The sequence below is a fragment of the Penicillium concentricum genome (assembly GCF_028827145.1).
Source record: "Penicillium concentricum strain IBT 3081 chromosome Unknown utg000003l_segment0_segment0, whole genome shotgun sequence".
Taxonomy (NCBI): domain Eukaryota; kingdom Fungi; phylum Ascomycota; class Eurotiomycetes; order Eurotiales; family Aspergillaceae; genus Penicillium; species Penicillium concentricum.
Window position 1 is genome coordinate 2,652,645 of NW_026622756.1, and position 24,444 is coordinate 2,677,088.

Sequence of the window (24,444 nt, forward strand, 5' to 3'; positions counted from 1 at the left end):
TTAACATTTAGCCATTCAAACGATGTGGGGTGCCTCGGGTAATCGGTCGGAGGAAGACCGAGATGTCCCCTCAGCGTAAACATAAAGAACATTGAAACGCCTTCTGCTCTTCATTATACACAACTTCTTCTATCTCTTAAATAATGTCTTCCGTTACACTTCGCTCAGCTCTGGAAACCACCCCAGTGGCATACGGATTCTGGTTGACGTATGTTTATCCCCTTCGGAGGGGCAGCTCCCCTCTGCACATTTCAACCTGAATGCTCTATCCAGCAAGAAGGAAGAAAAAAACTAAACTAATTGATCTCCTACAGCCTCCCCAGTGCCCCCGTTGCAAAGACAATCCTCCGCCGCAGCCCCGAGTTCACAGAAGGCGGATTCAGCTGGGTCCTAGTTGACGCCGAACATGGATTGATTAACGACACCCACTATTACGAGGTTTGTCCTCCAACCGGTCACTATAAGTCACGAATTTAATTACTAACAAATACATCCAGCTCACTAATGCCGTCGGTCACGAGGGCGCTAGCCCTATTATTCGTGTGCCATGGCCCGAAGAGTGGATGATCAAGCGTGCTCTTGATGCTGGCGCTCATGGAATTATGACTCCTATGTGTCACTCTGCAGTATGTGCAATTCCGAGCGTTGTTATCTCCGAGTTATACTAGTTGCTAACCTCTATCTTTCTGCTCTATAGGAGGACGCCGCCAAGGTCGTCAGCTACTGCAAGTACCCGCCTGTCGGAGTCCGTGGATACGGACCCATGTTCACGCCGCATTCATTCCCCGGTGTGAAGCCTTCTGAGTACGACGAGAAGACACACGGCGAAGTGCTGGTTATTGTGCAGATTGAGTCCCGGCCCGGTGTTGAGAATGTAGAGGAGATTGCTAATGTCGATGGACTTGATGTTTTGTTTATTGGTGAGATTGGATATTTCTGTATTGGGTTTGTGGGATTTGCTAACGGCCTTTTTGTAGGACCCTTCGACCTTGCTAAGCAGATGCGTGTCACCCGCGGGGGTGAAGAGCACGAGGCTGCTATCCAGCGTGTTTTGGATGCTGCTAGATCTGCAGGAAAGAAGGCAGCTATCTTCTGTATGTGTTTTTTTTTTCGGTCTTCTTCATTATTGCGTCTAACCTTGAGATTTCTAGGTTCCGATGGTGATGACGCTCTTCGCCGCACACAACAGGGCTTTGATATGGTTTCCATCACTACTGATGTTGCTGTCATCGGTGACGGCATGCTCAACCAGTTAGAGAAGGCCAAGGGCAGTTCTAACGTCCAAGGAAAGCGGGACGGTTATTAAAATGTCTCGGAATTATATTGATTATGTGTACAAAGAAGTAACGCAATGAATTCGACTATATTATATATTATCATTCTACGATTGCTTCCTCCGCTTTGTCTCACTCAAAACTCCCATCAAATGTTGGCTTGATCACTGCTTCGCCATCTTCACTCTGTAAGCACCTGGTGTCACTGACTTGATAGTTCCATTTTCCTCAACATCAAACACGAACAGCGAGGTAGCAATACCGCCCCAAGTCAACTGGTCTAGCATAGTCCAATCGTTCAAATCATAGAAAGAAGAGAAAAGACTCGACGAGGAACCCACTCCAGGATTCCGACCCTGAGCAGCAGTGTATCCCCGAAAAGCGATTTCCCCACTGGCCTTCTCGGAGAGAATAGAAGGCACAAGTCGTGAGCCGACATCACCAAACAGTATAGGCACCAAAGCCGTGATATCCGTGCCGTTGCTAATCCACGAAGTGATATTCAAACCAGGCGCAGGATGGGTAGGCGGCACAACAGCGAGTGTCAATGACGAATTCAGTTCATCGGCTTTGTATGTTCCAGCAAAATTCTGCTCTGCTTCCGCTGCGGCTTGCGCCATAAGCGCTGGAAGGATGGCATCGGTGATGAGGTCAATAGCGAAGAGGACCTCGCTGCTGCGGCTGGGTTGGGTGCTGGCGCTGAGGAGAGTGAAGCCGGCGTTGAAGTCTGGTATCACGACCACGATGCCACCGTAGTATCCGGAGTCCCCGAGTTTCGTGTATAGGTCGGTGACTACGCCTGATCCTGCGTGGACGAATCGATGGATCTCCCATGGTGAGCCGACTGAGTAGCGTAGACTCGAGGTGTGAGTGACAGGTTTCATCCATTCTCGTGTCTTTTCAGAGGGGAGGAGGGTCGAATTCAGAAGGGCGACACCAAGCTTGGAGAGATCGTTGGTTGTAGAGAACAATCCACCAGAGGGCTTCGTAGCGCCTCCGTCGGGTGTGAATTGTGTATCAAGCTTCTCCGAAAGGACGGAATGGGGGCGCGTGGAGTTGGCAGGGGGAGACGAGTAGGTGGACTTCAAACCCAGGGGTTCGAAAATTGAATCATTATACCATTCATCCATGGTCTTTCCCGTGAGATTTGAGATTGCGAGACCGAGGAAGATATAACCACCGTTCGCATACTCGGGGCTTTGCCAGGGAAGGAAAACTGGAGGTCTTGGGGCATATGACACATCCCAGGAGACTGGGTTACAGCCCATGGTCTGTTCACCCAAGCATGGTGGCCATAGTGACAAGTCGCTCTCGTTCAGGGGTGGAAGACCGTAGAAATTTGGATCAGTCAAGGCGGGGTTGTGAGAGCCTTCGATATACTTGTATAGAGCAAAGGATTGGAGGAAGTCTTCGGTCGCACCATGTGGTATGCCGCTCATCTGGCCCGCAAGGGATTTGAGAGTGATTTTGTCCCATTGAACATCATGGACAAGCCTGAACTTATCGTGTTGTTTCTGAACATGCTCGGCTAAGAACGGGAAGATGTCGGTGAGTGGACGGTCCCAGTCCCGGGGTTTCAACTCTATAAGTCCAGCAAGAACAGTAAAGAGTTTCGATACACTAGCGATCTTGTAGATGCTGTTTCCATCAACCTTCCTCACTCCAACAGGGGAGTTTGCAACTTCCTTTGCGGTGTGGTGGATTTGAAGATCTTTTGCTTTCGGGTCAAGTGTGGAAAACAACCCAGCAGAGAATGTGAGGTTTTTCAGTGCAGACACTGGACTCGTTTTGTTGGCATGGTTATCGGCAAGGACGGTGTTGAGTTGGGAAGTCAGGTTCTTCCAGCTGGCAACGACCAGACTGTGACTGCTGGACAAGTCCCTAGGAGGAGGGTAGGACGACCCTAGAAGATTGGCAAAAGCTATCGGGAGGCAAACCAATCCGGCGAACACATAATCTGGTAGCCGCATGGTGTCTTTGAAAGATTGTTTCAAATGTTCAATTGGAAGTAAATGTCAATAGACTTGACTGGAATTTAAGCCAGTGCTGCATACTGAGCTAGTCTTATATCTCCTTAAGTCTGCGATAAGTTTAAGCATGACGTTTATTCTCCGCGGTACAGGGCTGTGTCATTGTTCGCCCTGTGCTGTCCTACTTGGGGGCCATCAGGGAGGATTGTCGATCTATTGGTGCATCCATGTCAGCCCAACAGACGGAGTACCAACAATTGGCTCGTCGGGATTCGCCTGGAGATGTATAATGCAGATCTCTTGTGGAATATCTCGATTCGATCCGATGTACCGCTCTTCTGATACTGGTTAAGGTAGCTGCCGGGGGCAGTGACGCGACGTACAGCTCCAGTTCGCTGCGTTGAACCATTCCTGGAAGTTCTGATTGATGATCCTCGAGGCGGTGTTGTCAATGTTAATTTCGTCTGTGGTGAGACTCCGGACATGTCAACAATACTGAAGCCACTGACAGGGAGACTAAACCCGATCGGGTGGCATGCGGCGCTCGTTTCTTGGCATTTATCCTCCACTTTTCAATGGCTTATGAAATGGACTATGATCAGAGGGCTTAACTTACGAAAGGCGCATTTACACACACGTAGGCAATTGAAACAGCAATCCCAGATTCAAGACATTCTTTCCTCGGCCTGATGAAACAACTAAGGGGCACTTCACGTGACCGTATCGAAGACTCGTCAGCATCCATACTCTAGATGCCGTGACAATATGCAAATGTCCCATCTGCGACCGATTTGATGGTGGGGAACTAGTTGTTGATAGTGCATATATAGAAGAAACGAGGCTGTGATCAAGCCTTGCTGTGAATCAAACTAAGTCACCTAGGCACCCGGCCCAGGGAGGTGCTTAGTCATGATTCGCCAGCCTCCCTAGGGAACTCAGCTCAACTTCCTGTACTTTTCCCCTGGTACTTGATCATCTCCAGAGCATTCTAATAACGCTTGGATGGCCTAATGTCACATATTCGGCGGCTGACCTTGACATCGAGGCGTTCTATATTTTCCTTCACCAAAAAGTCGCTCTGGCAGTTACCGCCAAGCTCCGGCCCTCCAATTCCTCCACAGGAACTTGTTTATGAGGAGGTCTGTCCTAACTACAATCCAGCGAATTTCTACCCAGCGAAGCCTGGGGAAGTACTAGCCAAAAATTTCCAACTACTTGTCAAAATTGGCTGGGGATCCCAATCAACTGTATGGCTCGCCCGAGACATTTCAAGGTACCTACGCACATCTGTAACCACGCGTGTTGATTTATGTTGGCTACCGAGAAACTGACCCTGAAAATAATCAACGGTAATGATGCCGACGATGCTCGGCATGAGCATGAGATTGAAAGCCATATCACACAGCAAAATCCAGAGTATCGTGGCCGCGTGATTCTACGGGCATGTCTGGATGACTTCGAAGTAGATGGTCCGTAAGGAAAGCACATGTGCATTGTTTACGAACCGATGAGAGAGCCTCTCTGGATTTTACAGAGGCGCTTCGTTGATCGCAAGCTTCCTTTGCCCATTGCGAAGGCTTATATCTACTATATGCCTAAGGTGGATGATATTGACAGAGATCTGCCTATACGATGAAGTATGATGAAGATATGACTAATTTAGTGATATTAAACTCTCTAACTAGTAATAAAATAGGATAAACGCGCGAACTTAAATAGACAAAATTCCTAGTCAGTAATATATATATATATATATATATATATATCCAGGGGTGTTCTAGACCCGACGTCCGAGGAGATTGGGTAAATCACCCTATATCCGATCGGGTGTTTTTATCCTATATCTTACTTGTTTAGACTCGGCATTACTTGGCATTTGACAGATATGCTAAGGCCGGATGTTTTTAGCGAATAAGAGAAGATGTTGCGGTGTCCTGCTTCTCGTTTGTTCGGTTACCATGCAAGCATAGCGCCTGGTTGATCTTCAGTTACATTTTTCACAAAGGTGCAGGTAAACGTCACTTAATGGTTCCATTCACTCAAAGCAATCATCCAGACTTTCAAAAAGTAACATTCAGTTTGTCCTCGTTTGGTAATAACGTCGCTACTTACTATATAAAGTGACCATCCTTTCCCGAGCAGCCCTCGGAACCAGCGTACTCGCAATAGTTTCTTAAAAAGCCCAGAATTACACCTCCTGCCATGAAGTCTTCCTTGATTCTCCAAGAGCCTCAGGGATTGAATGATTGTCCTATATTACTGTCCTTGGTAAATTGCAATTTACATACTCGCTACAATTTTAAAACATAGTTATTGGGTATACATGAAACCCAGACATCCAATGGTAAGATGGCCGAGTTGGTCTAAGGCGCCAGGTTAAGGTATACCTTGACTCTACAACTAGCAATAGTTTCCTGGTCTCGCAAGAGGCGTGGGTTCGAATCCCACTCTTATCATACTGGTTACAGGCATCTACGGGTGTCTGCTTTTTTTGGTCCATATTTTAGAAACCAGCTCTTTGTATGAAAATGTTATACATGGAAAAGTGCACATTTTAAGCTTTTTATTCTATTGGGGCTAATTCTCTTCTGCATACAGATCCCTGATTCTGCCGTGTTTCACCGCCAGGATCATCCAGGGACCACTCCGATGTTGGGGATGCTCTCTCATATTGCATTGCGCGACCGGATATTATCTTGTTTGCGTTAGTTGATTAGCTCCTACAATACAAGATATGTGCCTACCGTGAGTATAGGTGGCGGTGTATCCCGCATTTGATGAAAGGGTGATAGGTTGAAATAAAGAAGGATCCACACAAGCTCTCTTTAGACGGCTGCAGGGATGGGGGTCAGCATCTGTTTGTTTGCAAGACGGCTTAGAAATGGGAAGAAAGGAGATCTTATACCTTATCTTTAGCCGCCTACACATCTGTCAGCCACATCAGCCCAATTTTTGTGAATATCCGTGATCCAGCTGCGAGCCCGGACGGTGATCTCGGAGGCCTCTCTCTGCCCTTGTGAGCTGCTGTTTTTCGATGACAACATTTCCGTCTTCTTCAAAAGGTCGGGGAGCAGGTCCACAATTGCGAGAGAGACCCATGACGCTCTCGAGCAGAGGCCACATTCATGATCGCAGTCGCAATATTTGGCGCGAGTATGAAGTGCGAGATGTTGGGACAGAAGAGCACGGGCGGAGGGAGAACCAGGCCTGAGGGACAGTTCCAGAACCGCTCGCCTACGGTGGTTGCTGTCTCGAGATGCTCATGTTTGGGGCCGTCATGGCTGCGTGCCAAAGTGAGATATGGTGAGAAATAAGCATGAAAATACCGTGAAAGTGAAGTGAGGTAAAGTGAGAAAGGAGGAAGAAGTGAGAAGCCTTCAAGGCTGCAAGAGAGCCTTGAAAGTGCTGGAGGTTGAGCAGCATCACATGATAGACACCGTATAATACAGGCTCTAAAGTGATGATGTCTTAGCTAAATACAATCTGTGATTTATATTCCTCATCAAGCTAAGATACGTGCACGACACACCCAAAATCAAGCTCCAATCATGAAAAGCTGTGAAGGAACCATCCTCACCGCAAAGACAAATCCCATACCTAAAGTGGCTACTACAGTAAAAGCTCCCAGAAGACCTAAATGCGCCAGACTTTCAATCCCGGGTCTTTCAAATTTCGTTCTTCGTCGCTGGCCCAGGCGGGTGGTGCGAGTGAGAGTAGGCAAATATTTGAACTCAAACCGCGACTCCTCCCCCAGTCCTGTCTTCTCATCGAGGATCAGCTTGTAAAAGCGCTTTCGGCGGAGCTGGAAAAGATTGTTGTTAGAAAATATCAATAATTTGGATTATTTCACATACCGAAATCATAATCCTGTCGAGGAAATATATCTTCGGTACAATATATGAAACGGTCATAACCCAGAAGCAATATCCCCAGATCAACACCTGATAGTATAGAGTAGGCCGAGGGATATCAAGCTCGTCCGCCAGTTGATCTCCATTGAGTAGTCGACTCATCGCCTCCATGAATTCCTTGGATGCGAAAGAAGGCGCTGTATTCTCCAGACCAATAATGATATTCTTAGCCAGGATCTTTCCGGTCTCAGTAGGATCGATCTCGGAAACTAGAAGGGACTCCATCATAGCACGAGCATTCGCTGTACTTTCAAAGGGATCCGTCGGGGTGCCCATATAGTATGCGACTAGTCTCCATAACGCGATATAGTCCTCGGTCTCTTGCTGACTGAGGTAGATACCTTGTCGTGGAAGACCGATCCATACCACAGAGCTGCAGAATGTGTTGATTGTGCCAATGCAGTCTAGATCATTAACCGGTGTTCCGTATTTATTGACATCGTAGTATTCAGGTTTTTGGTCTACCAGACTTAGGATCCTCTTGCGGACAGAGCAATGAAGTAGTCGGACACGAACACACGAGATGTGGCCATCTCCGCCTGGCTTCATGCCTTCCACTGAGTTGTTAACCTGAAGTATATGCTGAAGCGTCTCGAGTAATCGTCGGCGTACCACCTTAGCTCCGAAGCCACCTGTTCGTGAAAGGGTTTCGACAACTCGCATTGCTCCCCTAAATACAGATCAGTTCTTGTTTGACACTCATTGTCGGGCAGTGGAAATATAATCTTACATTCCACCAAGTAAGCTTTCAAAGTTGAGCTTTCGATGAGGTCAGTCCTCGTCCCCAAACATACTCATGTATTAACCACTCACGGCATTGAGAATCGGAAGACCATATCGGAAGAAAACATCCTGGGCCCGTTTGATTTGATCCCAATCCACCCATTCTGGAACTGTATTGATTTCAGTCCAGAGCCCGTTGAGCTTTGGATCCTCCCCGGCATGGTCCCGCAATAAGCCATAAAGATCCTTGAAAGGCCGTTTATCGGCGCCATCATCGGAGGGAATTTTATTCAAGCCATCCACACATTCGTCAGCCAGGGAGTCGCAGGTGTATATCAGCGGCTTGAGGTCATCCGCGGAGGAGTGGAGGTCAGTCCAATGAAAGGAGTAATCCCAGTAGTGGCACTCGGTACTATTTCCGCTGGGACTCTTCAACGCCATGATTGGGGGTGAGCTCAGAGTACAGATTGAATATCATTGTATTTATGTTTCAAGATGAGAAAAAGTCCCTATATATTCCTTCATGCCAATGCCAGGTGTCATTTGCCGTGGTCCACGGCTATAAGGAGAGGGGTTAGGGCATGTGAAGCCATTTCAGCCACTAAGATCACCCCGGATTTATATCAAATGTTGATTGGATAATATCTAGAAATGCTCACATGTTAGGTTCTTTGACTCCCTAAGACATTATCTGACTGGCCTTTTGATCGGCAAAGTAGAATGTGCTAGCCTTGGCAGAGGAAGTATGATACAGAGACCTATGAAGTATACTTCTGATCTAGCACATAATATTCCTGCTGTATCGGCTCGTCCTCCAACCCCAGCTCCCCCAGCAACCGCATAATGTTTCGAATGACCCTCGCATCCTGTGACACAACGTATTTCGTCCCCTTGAACTCGTAGTTGCGCCGGGCTTTGTGCTTCAAAAGGCATTGTACCAACCGTGAATATCCCCATTGAGTGGCCATATGGAGCGGCGGGCCTCTTCTTCCGACGGCGTTTGGGTCGGCTCCTGCATTCAATAGCAAAATCGCGAGGTCCACTTCTCCATTTTCAATGACTACATGAAGTGGCGTATGCGAGGCTCCTAGACCCCCGTTAGGATTCGCACCGTGATCCAGTAAGAGCTGAACCATCCCTAATCTGTTCTCAAAAGGACAGTCATGTAGTGCAGTGAGCAGCGGTGCCTTGTGCCACTGCGTGACCTGCCGCGCGAAAGAATATCCTTCCCGACATAGAAGCCATTGCACAGCATCCAACATCCCGTCCTCGACAGCCCCATTGAAACATTGGAACCAGAGCATTCTCATATCCGACCGCGTCCAATCGATATGTTTCTCCAAAACGGCAGCCATCTCAATCTTGCCGATTCGCAGTGCCTCCATCATAGCCATGCGCAATTGCGAGGACAGATTCTGTCCATGTCGGGCCGCACGCTCGCTTAACAGCGTAACCCACGTCTCCAGTACCTCCTTATTCCCACACCGTGCAGCTACAGCCAAACCGTAGGTGTTCTCGTATGACCACGACGACTTACCCGTGTACGTTGTCACACATTCATGCTCCACCAGGGTACGAATGACCTCTCGCGTACCCTCTTTGTATGCCAAATCCACCGGTACTTGGCTAAGACTCGGATCCCAAAGCCCACTGTAATCACATCGATCAAGCAAAGCCTGCAGCTCCACATGATCCCCTCGGTAGATCGCGCTGACGATGAGTGCTGCGTCGAGAGTCCTTTGCGCGGTATCCGGACTCCAATTGGAGATGTACTCTTGTTTTCCCTTGTCCACAATGTACACGACACGGTGAAATCCATATAGAAGTTCAGGATCCATGGTACTATGAATCATAGCATCAATCATCTTGTCGATGATGATATGTTGATCTTGGATGCCCATGCACGCGACGCGAGGCAGTCCTAGAATCTCCTGCATCAATTTCGAGAAAGCACATGCTCGGGTGTCGTGCTGTTCAACCAAGTGCCAAAGGTATTTTCGCTTGTAAGGAAATGTGTGCCAGGATGTGAAGAGTGACTCATTATTCTCTAGATATGCACTCGCTGGCCATAGCGCATTATTGAAAAAACCTAGACAGGGTTAGTGTGGGAGACGAGATGCGACGATGGGAACCCACTGTTGACCAGTCTGGATCGTAGAATGTCCTGGTAGGACAGAGCCTCGACCGCTTCCTGGAGGATGAGCTCGAGAATCTCGAGAGGAACTCGCATTGTAAGAAAGAATTAAATCCCGGATTTGGAGGTTGAATGAAGTACATAGCTTAGGCTCAGTTGAGACTTTGTTAGGCAGACTTAGGGGTTGTAAACAAAGCGGCCTTGGAGCCCAAAAATAACGCCAAGAGGAAATCATACTGTTTTTGAGAATTGTGTTAATGGCCTTGTATGCTTTCTTTATTCTCATTCTACATCCTTGAATTCTTTCAGGGTTCATTGCTCTTATTTGAATAACGCGTTGCTGAGCTGTTTAGGACTATAAAGGCTGCGGCTTTCGCTCATAGACAATGCTTTCGAAAATTTCAAACCCCTGCAGAGAATACCAGCCATGGAGCCAAGGCCGACCATCAAGTTCAAGCTGAATGGGGTATCTAAATGCAGAGCTGATATCGATACCTTGGAACTCCAAGCTTGCTATCGCGCGCTCGACAACCTGCGGAGCTTATTGTTTCAAGCACCGATGCTAGATCTCCTGAGAGACCAAATCGAAGAAGGAAACCGCTATTTTGAATCGTTGATCCGGGCCTCTCCAGGGGAATTCAGAGAATGCAGAACATATATGAAAGTAACCGGGGTCTCGGCGACAGAGATGAGTGCGATCTGCAGCCGCTGGCAGCTCTCCCAGCCCGTCGAGGAGATGGCACGAAGCTTCATATTCCCAACACACCCAGAGAACTATGTGGTTATGCATTCGCCAGAAGCCCCTGCCAGAAGTGGGCCAGACTGCGGAGTGGAGCTCATCGGGGAGCATATGGCCAAGGTTCGATTTGTCGATCTCACGGACAGCGGAGAGATTCCCAAGTGGATGGCAGAGGAGCGAGAGCAAGAGTATGAAAGGGCGGAGTACTTGGTCGCGGTACTTGACAGTGGGAGCAAGTTCTTCTATATCATGAACGAATTCATGGATACTGAGGGTGGTTGTAAGATCAAGCTACGGGCCTTTTTCCCGTCTGCTTCGCCTTGGTCATTGGTCAATGGACATGCTGAGCATCTTGCGGTCGAGTTTCGAAATCTGCTCCAGATGATTTATGGGGCAATTGAGGAACTGGAAGATAGCTATTGAGCATTTTGCGACCGATATAGACATCATCATCGACAGCCGTCGGTACTAGATATCACGGATAATCGCTGATTGTCAGTTTTGTTTCTCAAATAGTTTTCTGCAATGCAAGCATTATTGGATTTGTATTGATTTTCATGGCTGTTCCAAGGTTATTGTGGAGTAGACGCAGTAGAGCTCCTCGGACCTGTAAGATAAACCAGATGTTCAGTGATTCGAGTCTTTCTCAAAAGCTCGAGGTAAGAAAGAATTAAATGGAAGAATTTCCACCATTAGAAGGCCGTAGACTGTATGATAAGAAAAAGCCACAGGTATTACAAGCCAAGCTGAAAGATCGGCTTGCATGACCGCGATTCGGTCCGCGGGGAAGAGACCGAGGATTGGACGAGAAAAGCAGGGGGACTCCACGGCTAAGAATCGAAATTCAGTTCTAACACCTATTTGCAATCTAAAGCGAATGCTAGGCTTGGGAAGACCTCGATTGAAAGCGCGGGCATCGTTGTTGGATCTGATAACCAAGCATACGTTGACACAGCCATCACCGCCCGCCGAGCTGCCACCGCTTCCAGACTCGCCCTCCTCAACTACCTTCACCCATTCTGTGTCTCCCCATTCCACACAGGCTTCTTCCATTATGACTTCAGACGATTCTGAGAACCATGGCTCGATCTTTTCGGTCTCCGGCCCTGTCGTCGTGGCCGAGAACATGATCGGTTGTGCCATGTACGAGTTGGTAGGCCAGCCTCAGCTAGATCGTGGAGAACCCCAGATACTGACCGCATAGTGTCGTGTCGGTCATGACATGCTTGTCGGTGAGGTCATTCGCATTGAGAAAGATAAGGCCACGATTCAGGTCTACGAGGAAACAGGTAGAGCTCCGCAGCCCCCCAAACCTGTATGATTTCATCATACCCCCCAAAGAGCTATGCTGACCGATGTTACCTTTGAATAACAGCTGGTTTGACTGTCGGAGACCCTGTGACGAGGACAGGAAAGCCCCTTTCAGTCGAGCTGGGCCCCGGTCTGATGGAGACGATCTACGACGGTATTCAGCGACCCCTCAAAGCCATCGCCGACCAATCGAAGAGTATCTACATCCCCCGTGGTATTTCGGTGAACGCCTTGGACCGTGAGCGAAAGTGGGAATACAAGCCTACTACCTTCAAGGTCGGCGACCACATCACTGGTGGTGACATCTGGGGTTCCGTGTTCGAGAACAGTCTGGTGAACGACCACAAGATCCTGCTGCCTCCTCGTGCACGGGGTACCATTACTCGGATTGCTCCTGCTGGCAGCTACACCGTCGAGGAGAAGCTGCTCGAGGTGGAGTTTGATGGTAAGAAGTCCGAGTTCGGTATGATGCAGACCTGGCCCGTCCGGGTTCCCCGCCCGGTTAGCGACAGACTGTCCGCCGATGCGCCTTTCATCGTCGGCCAGAGAGTGTTGGATGCTCTTTTCCCCAGTGTTCAGGGTGGTACCGTCTGCATTCCTGGTGCCTTCGGATGTGGAAAGACTGTTATTTCCCAGAGTGTGTCCAAGTTCTCGAACAGTGATATCATCGTCTACGTTGGCTGCGGTGAGCGTGGTAACGAGATGGCCGAAGTCTTGATGGATTTCCCCGAAGTACATGCTCTCCCCAAACTTACTGCGATAACGTTTCACTAACTGCCTTTCTTCTACAGCTCTCTATTACCGTCGACGGCCGCAAGGAGCCTATCATGAAGCGTACCTGTCTGATCGCCAACACCTCCAACATGCCCGTCGCCGCCCGTGAGGCTTCTATTTACACCGGTATCACTATCGCCGAATACTTCCGTGACCAAGGCAAGGATGTGGCTATGATGGCCGACTCCAGTTCCCGTTGGGCCGAGGCTCTGCGTGAGATTTCAGGTCGTCTCGGTGAGATGCCTGCTGATCAGGGTTTCCCCGCCTACCTGGGAGCTAAGCTAGCCTCTTTCTACGAGCGTGCTGGCAAGAGCAGTGCTCTGGGTAGCCCCGAGCGTGTAGGCAGTGTCAGCATCGTCGGCGCTGTCAGCCCGCCCGGTGGTGATTTCTCCGATCCCGTCACTAGCAGTACCCTGGGTATTGTCCAAGTGTTCTGGGGTCTCGACAAGAAGCTGGCGCAGCGCAAACACTTCCCTTCCGTCAACACCTCCATCTCCTACAGCAAGTACAATGCAGTTTTGGATAAATACTACGAGAAGGATCACCCCGAATTCCCTCGCTTGCGCGACCAGATTCGTGAACTTTTGGCCAAGTCCGAGGAACTGGACCAAGTTGTCCAGCTTGTCGGTAAGGCGGCGCTGGGTGATTCGGATAAGATCACGCTGGACGTGGCCAGCTTGCTCAAGGACGACTTCCTCCAGCAGAATGGATACAGTGACTACGATCAGTTCTGCCCCTTGTGGAAGACTGAGTACATGATGAAGGCGTTTATGGGCTACCACAACGAGGCCCAAAAGGCCATTGCTCAGGGTCAGAACTGGAACAAGGTCCGTGAGGCCACTGCTGATCTTCAGAGTGCTCTGCGCGGCATGAAGTTCGAGATTCCGGAGGACGAGGCGGAGATCTCGGCCAAGTACGAGAAGATCCTCCAGTCTATGACTGAGCGATTTGCCTCAGTTTCGGATGAGTGAAAGGTGACATCTTAGCTTAGCATGTATTTTCCTTTAGATGTTTGTTTGAGCACATTCCCCTGTAGTTATTGTGTCCAACTCGAGTTTTTTTTTTCATTTTGGTACCTTAATCGTTATATAATTTCCAGATGTACATGTGGCCCGTACGCGTCAGGCAGCACAAGATTTGCACACATGACCAGAGATCATAGCTATTAGGTTCTTTGGCTTATAGAAATACTCTGCTATTATTTTAGAATATTTAATAATACTATATTATACGGACTAGTTGAACATCACTTGGATTCCCTGGAGCCTACGTAGGCAGCCCTGGAGACCGCTCTGGACGCCACTACATCACCGCCTTCGAGTCCACCAAACAATCCACTCGCATCGTACACCTCCCTACGGCTGTGCTTTATTCAACTTCTCTGTTGTGTCTCGTTTTTCTTGTCTTTTCATTTCTTGCCTAGAAGCAGTTTTCATATCCCAAATCGCCAGCCATGGCAAGCCCAACGTCCGGCCACTCGTGCGCAAACCCCTGTCCCTTTCCGATGCGGTCTAGCTAATCTCCATGCAGCATAAACGTCAATGACCCCAGCTTGATTTCACTAGTTAACAAGCTTCAAGATGTCTTTTCCACAGTCGGTGTATGTATATCTGCTCAGGGTCACAGTTCAATTGTGACCCAGGGGCCACCACGTGTGCTAACACCGCCGCTCTCTTTAGGTCCAAAACCCGATCGATTTGCCCCAAATTGCCGTTGTCGGATCACAGTCCAGTGGAAAGAGTTCAGTGCTAGAGAATATCGTGGGCCGGGATTTGTATGTTGGTTGTTTTTAGGAGCTTGCGCGGCCCCCGGCCACAGCTCCGATGGCGGGGCATGCGAAACAATGTCAACAATAATTGCTAACTAGTTTTCGCCTTGCAGCTTGCCTCGTGGCTCTGGAATCGTGACTCGGAGACCCCTTATCCTACAACTGATCAACAAAACCACCACAACAAATGGTGAGACTAAGTTGGAGACAACGGACAGCGAGTCTAACGTGAACGAGTATGGTGAATTCCTGCACCTCCCCGGGGAGAAGTTCTACGATTTCAACAAGATTCGGGAGGAGATCGTGCGCGAAACAGAAACCAAGGTCGGAAAGAATGCCGGAATCTCGCCCTCCCCGATCAACCTGCGCATCTACTCCCCCAATGTCCTGACATTGACCCTTGTCGATCTGCCTGGTTTGACCAAGGTGCCCGTCGGAGATCAACCGAAGGATATTGAGAAGCAGATCCGTGATATGGTCCTCAAGTATATCAGCAAGCCCAATGCAATCATCCTAGCCGTCACCTCGGCCAACCAGGATCTTGCCAACTCCGACGGTCTGAAGCTGGCGCGTGAGGTGGATCCGGAAGGTCAGCGCACCATCGGTGTGTTGAGTAAGGTCGATCTGATGGACGATGGCACCGATGTGGTGGATATTCTCGCTGGACGAATTATCCCCCTGCGCCTGGGTTATGTACCAGTGGTCAACCGTGGCCAGCGTGACATTGAGAACAAGAAGCTCATTGCTTACGCCCTAGAGAACGAGAAGAACTTCTTCGAGAACCACAAGGCGTACCGCAATAAGGCTTCCTACTGCGGTACGCCATATCTGGCACGCAAACTGAACTTGGTACGGGTTGACCCCCAATCGTCTCGGAGACCTTTGAACTAACGGACTTTTTCTTATTAGATCCTTATGATGCACATCAAGCAGACCCTGCCCGATATCAAGGCCCGCATTTCCGCCTCCCTCCAGAAATACACCGCAGAGCTAAGTCAACTAGGTGACTCTATGCTCGGCAACAGCGCCAACATTATCCTCAACATCATCACTGAATTCAGCAACGAATATCGCACAGTCTTGGAGGGAAATAACCAGGAGTTGTCCAGCATCGAGCTGTCCGGTGGTGCTCGTATCTCCTTTGTGTTCCACGAACTCTACTCCAACGGTATCAAGGCCGTCGATCCCTTCGACCTCGTGAAGGACATTGACATCCGGACCATCCTTTACAACTCGTCCGGTTCCTCCCCCGCACTATTTGTCGGCACCACCGCCTTCGAGTTGATTGTCAAGCAACAGATCAGGCGCCTGGAAGAGCCCAGCTTGAAGTGTATCTCGCTGGTTTACGACGAGTTGGTGCGCATTCTGAGCCAGCTCTTGACCAAGCAGCTGTTCCGCCGCTACCCCATGCTGAAGGAGAAGTTCCATGCCGTCGTCATTTCCTTCTTCAAGAAGTGCCTTGAACCCACCAACAAGCTGGTCAAGGACTTGATCAACATGGAATCCACTTACGTGAATACCGGCCACCCCGATTTCTTGAACGGACACCGCGCCATGACTCTCGTCAACGAGCGTCAAGCAGCCGCCAAGCCTACACAGGTCGACCCCAAGACCGGCAAGCCTCTTCTCCCCGCCCGTGCCCAGAGTCCCTCGCTCGACACCACCGGTGAGGCCAACAACCAGAGTGGGTTCTTCGGCAGCTTCTGGGCTTCCAAGAACAAGAAGAAGATGGCCCTCATGGAGGCTCCTCCCCCAACTCTTAAGGCTTCAGCCAGTTTGTCTGAGCGTGAAGCCACTGAGGTCGAGGTTATCAGTAAGTGAACCAGCTCATATAAACTCCTGATAGCACTTTACTAACACCTACACAGAACTCCTGATTACCTCCTACTTTAACATTGTCAAGCGCACAATGATCGACATGGTCCCCAAGGCGGTCATGTACACCCTGGTCCAGTATGTCCCTTCCATTCAAACCCCCACCCCAATACGTATACTAACAAATGATTCCCCTAGATTCACCAAGGATGAGATGCAACGCGAACTCCTGGAGAACATGTACCGCACCAACGAGCTTGACGAACTCCTCAAGGAGAGCGATTACACGACCCGCCGACGAAAGGAATGCCAACAGATGGTCGAGAGCCTGGGTCGCGCCAGTGAAATCGTCAGCCAAGTCCAGTGACGAAATAGTGGACTTGGTCACCAGATGATTTATCCACAAAGGAAAACCTCATCCCATTGACCGCTGTATGATTGAGCTATCGCGTTGGTGGAGTTGGGCTCCTCGCATCTCTTTGTGATTTTTGCAACACCCTCCGAATATCTTGACTATACTCCGTACTTGCTTTGCCGTTCCTACCATCCCTTGGTTAGCGACTTGTCCCGTTGGTCCTTGTTTAGATGTTGATCTCGGGTTGGGTTTGGATTTCGGATTTCGGATTCGCGTCCTTGGTGATCGTCTTGGGTTTTGATATGAGGGGGGTGTTCTTTGCTTCGTCCTGTCATGTGTTTTTCTTTTCGTTTTCCCCAATTTGAGAGCTCTATACCGTTTCCTTTCTCATTACTTGGTCTGTTGTCTGTGTGAGCGGACTTCATGCCATGGACGCCCGGATGATTGTATCAATTAATGATTCTGTCTCTGCTTTATGACTTAGCTTAGAATTCAAATCTTGACCTTTCAATTTATTCGGTCATTTATTGCGTAGATTGGATGATGTCTAGAATAAATGGACTCGTTTGGGGGTGGTACATATTTTTGGCATTTATATGTGTGCAGTAAGGACTTGATCAGTTCGCATATTTGGTTTGATAAAAACCAAAACTCTACATTGAAGTTATCAAGAATAGAATAGATTATTGATCTTGAACCTTTCTGGGTATAATAACCACACGGCAAACGGCCTTCCGAAAAAGCTCAAAAGCATACTTAGAGACTTGAGAATGCATTGTAGAAGACTTGTATGAAGTCATCAATATCCTTTGACGCCAAGAGCATCATATCATTGAACTACGTCCAAAAGCAGAGGCCACATGAGTGGCCGTCCATTCTTGCGTTGGATATGCTAATTCCTTGATGTCATCTTTTTTCCTCTGATCTCCATCTCTACCAGGAATAAAACACATGAGCAGCAAAATGTAGACCAGGACTACTTTTTCTACGTATGGAGATTAGAAGGTGATTATGAAGATGGTGATGTCCTTCATTGTTGACTCCTGCATGTTTGAAGTGGCAGAAGTGCGCTAAATACATTAAACTGGAAAGCCCTTCCAGTAAATACAAAAGAGATCCAACCTCCCAGGCAAATGTCGACACATGGAAGTTGATGATATCCATGGAAGCAAAGTTCGAGCTGAGATTTGAAGACTCAGCAGAGTCGGTTGCAAGGTGCAAGTGTTGGACAATGCAAAAAAAAAACCCTTGATGTCTCCTATAAAAACAAAATCCATTCACACATTCCCATGTCCATCCTTCTCCGTATCCTCCATATTCTCATATCCATCAAATAAAAACCCCGAATCCTCCCATTCTCTCCATATCCATTCCTCCAAGCCATATGTGGTGCTGTGAGATGCGAAAGTTGTAATGAAGTCAAGTCCACGGTGGATTAGATTGTCTTTCGAGATGATGTGCTTCAATTCAATCATTCCATGACCCTCTTGACAATGGTCTCTTTAGGGGTGTGGATGATGCTCGGACTTGTTGCCTTTTTGCCTTGTGTGTTTTTGGCTTTGGTTCTTTTTTCTCTTTTTGGTTGTTTTTTTGTGGCTTTTGTGAGTTGTGGCTGTCCTGTCACCTGCTGGATGTGTGAGGTTGTGAGTCCCCAGTGGTGAAGAGTGTAGTGTTCGGAGTGTGTTAGAGTGTGTCTTCGTATTTCTTTTTTGTTTTGATCTGTGCCTTCAGCTCGGAATTGTCAGTCTCATTGTCTTGAATGGGAAAACTGTTTTGAAGATTTACCATTCTCATGAGTCTGGTTGTGATAAAATTGCCTTGGACCAGCTTTCTGGTGTGCATAAAGCAAGATTGATGGCGACAGAGACATTGCAGTCGATGCATTGAAGTCACGAAGTTGTCAGGGTTGGTGGTTGGTCATGAGTATCTTGGGCAGAAGAACTCAATGATTGATGCCCGTGTTTCAGTGTGCCAACCCAGTCCAGTGGGAAGTGCTCAGCAGTAAAGAGTGAAAGTTCATGTTGATGAAAGTGACAAGTGCTGAGATTTTGCGTCTCGGATGTGGGATCGTTGGTACCATTTCATCAAGGATTGTTGTGGTCTTTTGTTGGGATTTGGTGTGACCCAAAGTTGGAGGTACTGAGAGATTGGTGGTTGCTAGTTGCTGAGTGCGGAGTGCTGAGAAATGACTGGGTGATGTGCGCTAATTTTTCCATACTGCAATCATGCGAGACCGTTCTTGTCAGCCTTCACTACCTGTTCGCGACTCGCTGGGGCAACAGTGATATACCAGAGTCAACTCGCAATGGGCAGCATTGATATACCAGAATCAACTCGCGTAGACACACTGATATACGAAAGTCACTCGCAGTGGACAGCCCTGATATACCAGAATCCGAGGATAATGGTTCTTCATTGCTATCACAGTCCCAGGTACTAGAAACATAGATTCTCTGATTCATACCGCCCAACACACCGCCTGTTGGTGCCGGAGGGTATGGTGTCAGAGAATGTATTTCTAGCGGTCTCGTGGTGACTGTCGAGGACGATGGTTCTTCAGTGATGTCACAGTGCCAGGTACCAGAAACCGGGATCCCCTGATCATAAAACCCAACACACCGCCTGCTGGTGCTGAGAAGTATGGTGTCAGAGGATTGTATTTCTAGCTCGCCTGGCGACTGTCGAAGAAGGTAGTGAGGCACGGGGTGGTGTGGTCTGCAAGAGTGTAGTAGGTTAGTGGGTTCCGGCACTGGACTGGGTGGTGGGATGCAATGATGAGATGTGGGATCTGTTGAAGAGTGGATCAAATTGAGCAGGAAGTTGTTCGAATGCTCGGGAATCTCGTGAGTGGATGATGGGTGACTGGTGACTGAGAATATTAGCACTGGCAAAAGAGAGTCACAGGGTGAGAAACAAAAACAAACAGTCAGGTCATTGCATCCCTCTTGATCCTGGGGGGAATCATGGGCTCTGCTGGTTGGGCCATGGTTGAATTGGAAGGTGTCGAAAGACTCTGGAGTCCACAGGGAACTGTGATTTTGGTATTCAGCCTTGAAGGCTCGAGAGATGATGTTTCTGATATCACCAAATCCCTTTCTCTTGCGAAGATCAAACCCAATTTTCCATCCTTCTCCTTGTTCCTTCCTGTTCCTCCCATCCATGCAAATCCGTATTTTCTCTTCATTTCTTTTGTGTCCCATTTCCTTCCTTTTCATTTTCCTTGATGTTGTTGTTGTTGATGATGATGTTGTAGTTATTGTTGTTGGTAATGAAGATGATGAAGATGATGAAGATGATGAAGTTATTGTTGGTGATGGTGGTTTCTTGTTTCTTTTTCTTTTGTATCGGGAAGTTGTCATGGAGGTTTCAATTCAAACGCAAGGGGTATTTGTTGCGCAGATGTATGTTGTCATGAGAATGGGACCAGTGGATGATGGATGACCTTGAGCTGGAGATGTTGCGGTGGCAGCCAGGAGGCATTTTCTGGTGGAGGCGTCGCCCTGTTTGAGTTTTGTAGGCATGACAGAATAGACCAAATCCTGGAAGGTGGCATGGACTGTGACGGGGAGACCTTTTAGCAACTCAAATGATGAAGTCGGGATCTCGAGATGAGAAAGACATACAGTTGTCAGATGCCACACCCGATGGAAAAGGTGATCTCGCAAGGTTGCATCTTGACAGATTTGTCGAAGACTGGCATGTTGTGGCTGTTCCCAAGTGCAGAGGTGTGTGGATTGAATGTAAAATGTGGTGGTCACATGCACAGGAAGTCAAGGTGGCGTCAGGAAAATGCAAGAAGATGCAAGGCAGGCAAATCATAGACGATGAGAAATGGGATTCCTGTGACAGAAAACACCGGCGTCAGCCAATGGACTGGTGCGTAAGATCTTCCACTCGTCATTGCAGAGCAGAAGGAACAGCGAGGAACAGAGAGGAGGGGAGGGTTCTGATGCTGGAGTTCTTACCTGAATGCTGCAAACCACAGTCTGGACTGATGTTTGTGGTGGTAGGTTGCAAGAGGCAATATGCAGATAAAAGACCATTGAGGTGACGAGGCCGTCTCAAGAAGCAGGTCTGAGTGGAAAGTCTGTCAAGAGATTGAACAGATGAGTGACCTTGTGATGTGTCTGATACAGTCAGCTGCATGTAATGAAAGGTTGGAAGTATCCATTGGTGATGGAGGATGATGACACAAGGTGATGGAGAAGGAAGGTACTCACAATGTGCAGCAGAGATGCAAGATGAAAAGCCAGAGTGGTAAAGCCCATGTGGTGTGAGGTCTATGAGACAAGCGCATAGATGTTAATTACTGAACGGTGGTGAAGGGTGAAGGGAGGTGAAGGGTAAAGGGAGGTGAAGGGTAGTCAAGGGTGAATGGTGGTGACAGATGTTGACAGTTAGTATGGAGACTTACCAAAGTAGACATGCTTGACCACGTAGGTAGGTGTTGACGTGACAGACATGACGTGTCGCAACGACGCGCTGCTGACAGTCAGAGATGGTGACAAGATCCTTTTCCAATGAACCTTGATTTAAGATAAGATGGAAGGTATGATGAAGTGGACTAGGCATTGATGAGACCCAAGGTAATGATGGAAGATACTTGGGATTGATGGAACCCCTGATGGAAGAGGAGGGAGTGACGAAGTGGAAGATGAAGAGGATGGGGAGTTGAAGAAGGAAGAAAAAAAGAAAGGAAGGATTGGGGAAGGGGTGTATTTATAGGTTGGAGAATAGGTAGGAGACTGCCCATTTAGGAAGGTGCCTGCCTGTTAGGGAAGGAACAATGGGAGACAATGGGACCCCCCTTCCTTTCCCCATTATATACTGTCACGTCAGGTGAGAACTCCCTCCCCTTATACGGCACCTGCCCCAAAGGATTTACGCATATTTAGCCCGGTACATGCGAAGCCGTCACCTAGAGGGCATCCTCGTAGGAGACATGAAGAACTATAGCTTGCAAACCAGCATTAGAGGTAAATCAAAATCATTTCTGGCTCAAAGCTAAATTTATTACCATACTAGGCTTATTGTAATTGCGCGGGCTGTATCCTGTACCCTAGGCTCATGTTTGTCTTGTCTCCGGGAGCTCAATCTCATCTGCATAAACCATCGAGACTCCTAGGATTCCCAGAATGCAGAGACCAGCAATGAAAATCCAGGAGACACTATCTTGCCTACGAACCGAATAAAAGACCGCTAAGTCAAAATTGAACCTATATGAACTTAGAAATGAGCGACATCCTTTGTGAAGTAAATTCATTCCGGGATCTATAAAGCTGCCATAGAGTTGGAGATAAGCTTTTGACGCTAGACTGTGTTCGGAATAGCGTATCCGCCCGCATGCGACTAGCGGGTACCGACCTCGGGAACCTGGGCACCAGCGTCATAGATATAGTCCTTACTACCGTTTTTAGTATCCTCTTTCATCTTCTAATCGACATGGAGAGGATAGCAGACACAATTCAAGAGACAAAACTGCAACCTGAAAAGTCCATCAAGGAAGACAGGGCATCTCAAGATCGCGTGGTTATAATGATGGCAAAAAGCAAGAAATAATCAGTAGAATTCACTAAAGCCTACTCCGACTTGGTATGCGCATACGCATAGTGCCAATGCTCACTGCTCAGGTCCTGTCGCACTTTATAGTTCTTCTCCGCGGTCGCAATAACCCCGGTATCCAAATCGGCAACGATGAATCCATCCTCAGTCCCCATCTTAGCAATCGGCCCTACAAGCGGAAGTGTAATCTGCGACATTCCCAAGAAATCCTCCGACGGCCCAGCAGCATTGGAGAAGACAATACCACAGGTATTCTCGAAGCAGCGGGATGTAATGATCGAGTCGACGAACATGGCCTCCGAGTCCGGGTTATACGCGCGGGCTTCGGGGGAGGCGTCATGGGGGGTCCCTGGTAGAAGTTTCGGTTAGATCAGGTAACTACAAGGACAGGCTAGAAAGAGTTCAACATACAGTATGTAGGCACAATCACAATCTGCGCCCCATCACGGATCAATTCCCGGAATGCCGGGGGGAATGCCAGATCCCAGCAGATCAGCATTCCCACGCGACCGATCGGTGTGTCTATTGCCGTATGAGGCTCTGAGCCTGAGGTGAGGAAGGGCCGTTCCGGATGCCAGATGTTCTTTTTGTTGTAGGAGCCAAGCACAGTGCCATCGTTTGAGATGAAGTATGCAGTATTGTAGAAGATAGTTGTCTGGTCGGGCCTTGTGTGCTTTTCGATGATTGAGCCCGGTACGATGCAGATTTGCAGTTCCTTGGCCAGACTTTGGTAATTTGCTAGGTACTGGGGGGACTCGCCGGCTTGAATTGCCCAACGTGGGTCTGTGGGGACCATGCCGCTGAGATGATATCTGGTTATCTTGAATCAGCAAGTGTTCCTCTGTCTTGGGAGCTATCGAGTGTTAGTGGACAGGTCTGGTGTCACGTTTCTTACTCTGGAAGAACGGCTAGCTCAGCGCCTTGGGCAGCAGCCTCACGGATGTAGTTGCATGCTTTCGCATAATTGTACTCAATGTCAAGCTCCTGGGTAAATGTAAGTGAATCTGATTGCAATGAGACCACACGTCATCAGTCGTTAAAGGTTGTAGCACGGCCCAATGCGAATGCACCCACCTTGATATGCCACTGAATGGTGGCAATTCGATGCGTGGCGGCCATGATGTATCAATTGTACAGGTTAGAAAAGCTGAATATAATGAAGAGAAGAAAGAAACACGGAGAATTAATTACTACGGTTATCAACTGGTTACCCCAATGTGAAGTTGGAGAAATTGGGGTCGATGAAGAATGTAACCCCAACCCACTCCAATCAACATTGAACTCTATGCAACGAGGAATTAGCATGTCTAATACAGAATGGTCGGCTGTAAATCACGAAATAAAGAATACGCTCGGGTGTAAAGGTACAAAATACCCGAACTGACTGTTTCACCTGGACATTCATCTATGGGTCGAGGTAATATATAGTTATGATGTCATCTAATATTGTGTTTGGAAGACGACTCCCAATGAACACCAAACCCCTCTAGACCAAACATCGGATGCAGCGAGATAGTACGGAGAACAACATGAGTACTGCCAAATAAAATGGCATGAAATGCCTCCAAGAGCAGGCGAGGAAGCGCCGGATGTTGGGGACACAGGAATAAGCACCTCGAGTGGAAGCGAAGATAGCCAATTGTCTGCCACGCTGCGAACCCCAAATCCAATACGCCCCACGTATGTCGTGGAGCTTGTCAGTAGCGGGCATAGCATGTGTCCATAGACTGGAGATCGACGTGACATACTTTTGGAGCAGTCACAGCCTCAAGGGCCCGAAACCAAATGGAGCCGGGGAGGAGGAATAGGAGTTGCACAAAGTCGAACAGCCTCGAGGGAAGTGTCGGGTTGGTCTATAGAACAGTAGCAAGTCTTCGGTACTTGGAGACTCACGTTTCCAAGTAGTACACACAAGGTATACACTACAAAGGCGAGTGGAATCAAAGACTATCGACGCCTGTCTATAAAGCAAGAACATCGCCATGTGTACTAATCGACAAATAGACAATTATTGAGGCAAGTTTAAGAAATATGTTTCATTGTGATGATCATTTAAAGCTTGGTGCCCATGGCGCTCCTAGCGCTGAAGCTGTTTCCTGCGTGACGCA

General features: G+C 48.3%; 9 protein-coding genes across 9 annotated transcripts; 4 read left to right on the top strand and 5 right to left on the bottom strand.

The window, feature by feature from the left end:
* Window positions 1-143: 143 nt before the first annotated feature.
* Window positions 144-1,306, top strand: N7517_008840 (HpcH/HpaI aldolase family protein; the record flags this gene model as incomplete). Its single annotated transcript, XM_056726569.1, has 5 exons — window positions 144-208; window positions 315-438; window positions 498-626; window positions 698-1,094; window positions 1,152-1,306. 5 exons carry the CDS (start codon window positions 144-146, stop codon window positions 1,304-1,306), a joined length of 870 nt encoding a protein of 289 aa, XP_056577420.1.
* Window positions 1,307-1,438: 132 nt separating this feature from the next.
* N7517_008841 (serine hydrolase domain-containing protein) lies at window positions 1,439-3,244 on the bottom strand (the record flags this gene model as incomplete). Its single annotated transcript, XM_056726570.1, has 1 exon — window positions 1,439-3,244. The coding sequence occupies one exon, from the start codon at window positions 3,242-3,244 to the stop codon at window positions 1,439-1,441; it is 1,806 nt and encodes a 601-aa protein (XP_056577421.1).
* A 3,535-nt stretch (window positions 3,245-6,779) lies between these two features.
* N7517_008842 (oxygenase MpaB family protein) lies at window positions 6,780-8,319 on the bottom strand (the record flags this gene model as incomplete). Its single annotated transcript, XM_056726571.1, has 4 exons — window positions 6,780-7,046; window positions 7,099-7,825; window positions 7,886-7,914; window positions 7,969-8,319. The coding sequence occupies 4 exons, from the start codon at window positions 8,317-8,319 to the stop codon at window positions 6,780-6,782; spliced, it is 1,374 nt and encodes a 457-aa protein (XP_056577422.1).
* A 317-nt stretch (window positions 8,320-8,636) lies between these two features.
* On the bottom strand, window positions 8,637-10,108 carry N7517_008843 (ankyrin repeat domain-containing protein; the record flags this gene model as incomplete). Its single annotated transcript, XM_056726572.1, has 2 exons — window positions 8,637-9,967; window positions 10,015-10,108. The coding sequence occupies 2 exons, from the start codon at window positions 10,106-10,108 to the stop codon at window positions 8,637-8,639; spliced, it is 1,425 nt and encodes a 474-aa protein (XP_056577423.1).
* Window positions 10,109-10,439: 331 nt separating this feature from the next.
* Window positions 10,440-11,174, top strand: N7517_008844 (uncharacterized protein; the record flags this gene model as incomplete). Its single annotated transcript, XM_056726573.1, has 1 exon — window positions 10,440-11,174. The coding sequence occupies one exon, from the start codon at window positions 10,440-10,442 to the stop codon at window positions 11,172-11,174; it is 735 nt and encodes a 244-aa protein (XP_056577424.1).
* Window positions 11,175-11,628: 454 nt separating this feature from the next.
* On the top strand, window positions 11,629-13,807 carry N7517_008845 (H(+)-transporting V1 sector ATPase subunit A; the record flags this gene model as incomplete). The annotated part of the gene is made up of 4 exons (XM_056726574.1): window positions 11,629-11,904; window positions 11,956-12,040; window positions 12,127-12,794; window positions 12,854-13,807. The coding sequence occupies 4 exons, from the start codon at window positions 11,629-11,631 to the stop codon at window positions 13,805-13,807; spliced, it is 1,983 nt and encodes a 660-aa protein (XP_056577425.1).
* Window positions 13,808-14,289: 482 nt separating this feature from the next.
* On the top strand, window positions 14,290-16,786 carry N7517_008846 (dynamin-like GTPase vpsA; the record flags this gene model as incomplete). Its single annotated transcript, XM_056726575.1, has 7 exons — window positions 14,290-14,315; window positions 14,367-14,436; window positions 14,516-14,610; window positions 14,718-15,453; window positions 15,514-16,417; window positions 16,473-16,557; window positions 16,618-16,786. 7 exons carry the CDS (start codon window positions 14,290-14,292, stop codon window positions 16,784-16,786), a joined length of 2,085 nt encoding a protein of 694 aa, XP_056577426.1.
* Window positions 16,787-18,737: 1,951 nt separating this feature from the next.
* On the bottom strand, window positions 18,738-21,237 carry N7517_008847 (uncharacterized protein; the record flags this gene model as incomplete). The annotated part of the gene is made up of 3 exons (XM_056726576.1): window positions 18,738-18,963; window positions 19,031-19,643; window positions 21,189-21,237. 3 exons carry the CDS (start codon window positions 21,235-21,237, stop codon window positions 18,738-18,740), a joined length of 888 nt encoding a protein of 295 aa, XP_056577427.1.
* A 1,116-nt stretch (window positions 21,238-22,353) lies between these two features.
* Window positions 22,354-23,455, bottom strand: N7517_008848 (carbon-nitrogen hydrolase family protein; the record flags this gene model as incomplete). Its single annotated transcript, XM_056726577.1, has 4 exons — window positions 22,354-22,685; window positions 22,748-23,148; window positions 23,232-23,320; window positions 23,411-23,455. 4 exons carry the CDS (start codon window positions 23,453-23,455, stop codon window positions 22,354-22,356), a joined length of 867 nt encoding a protein of 288 aa, XP_056577428.1.
* Between the last annotated feature and the right edge of the window lie 989 nt (window positions 23,456-24,444).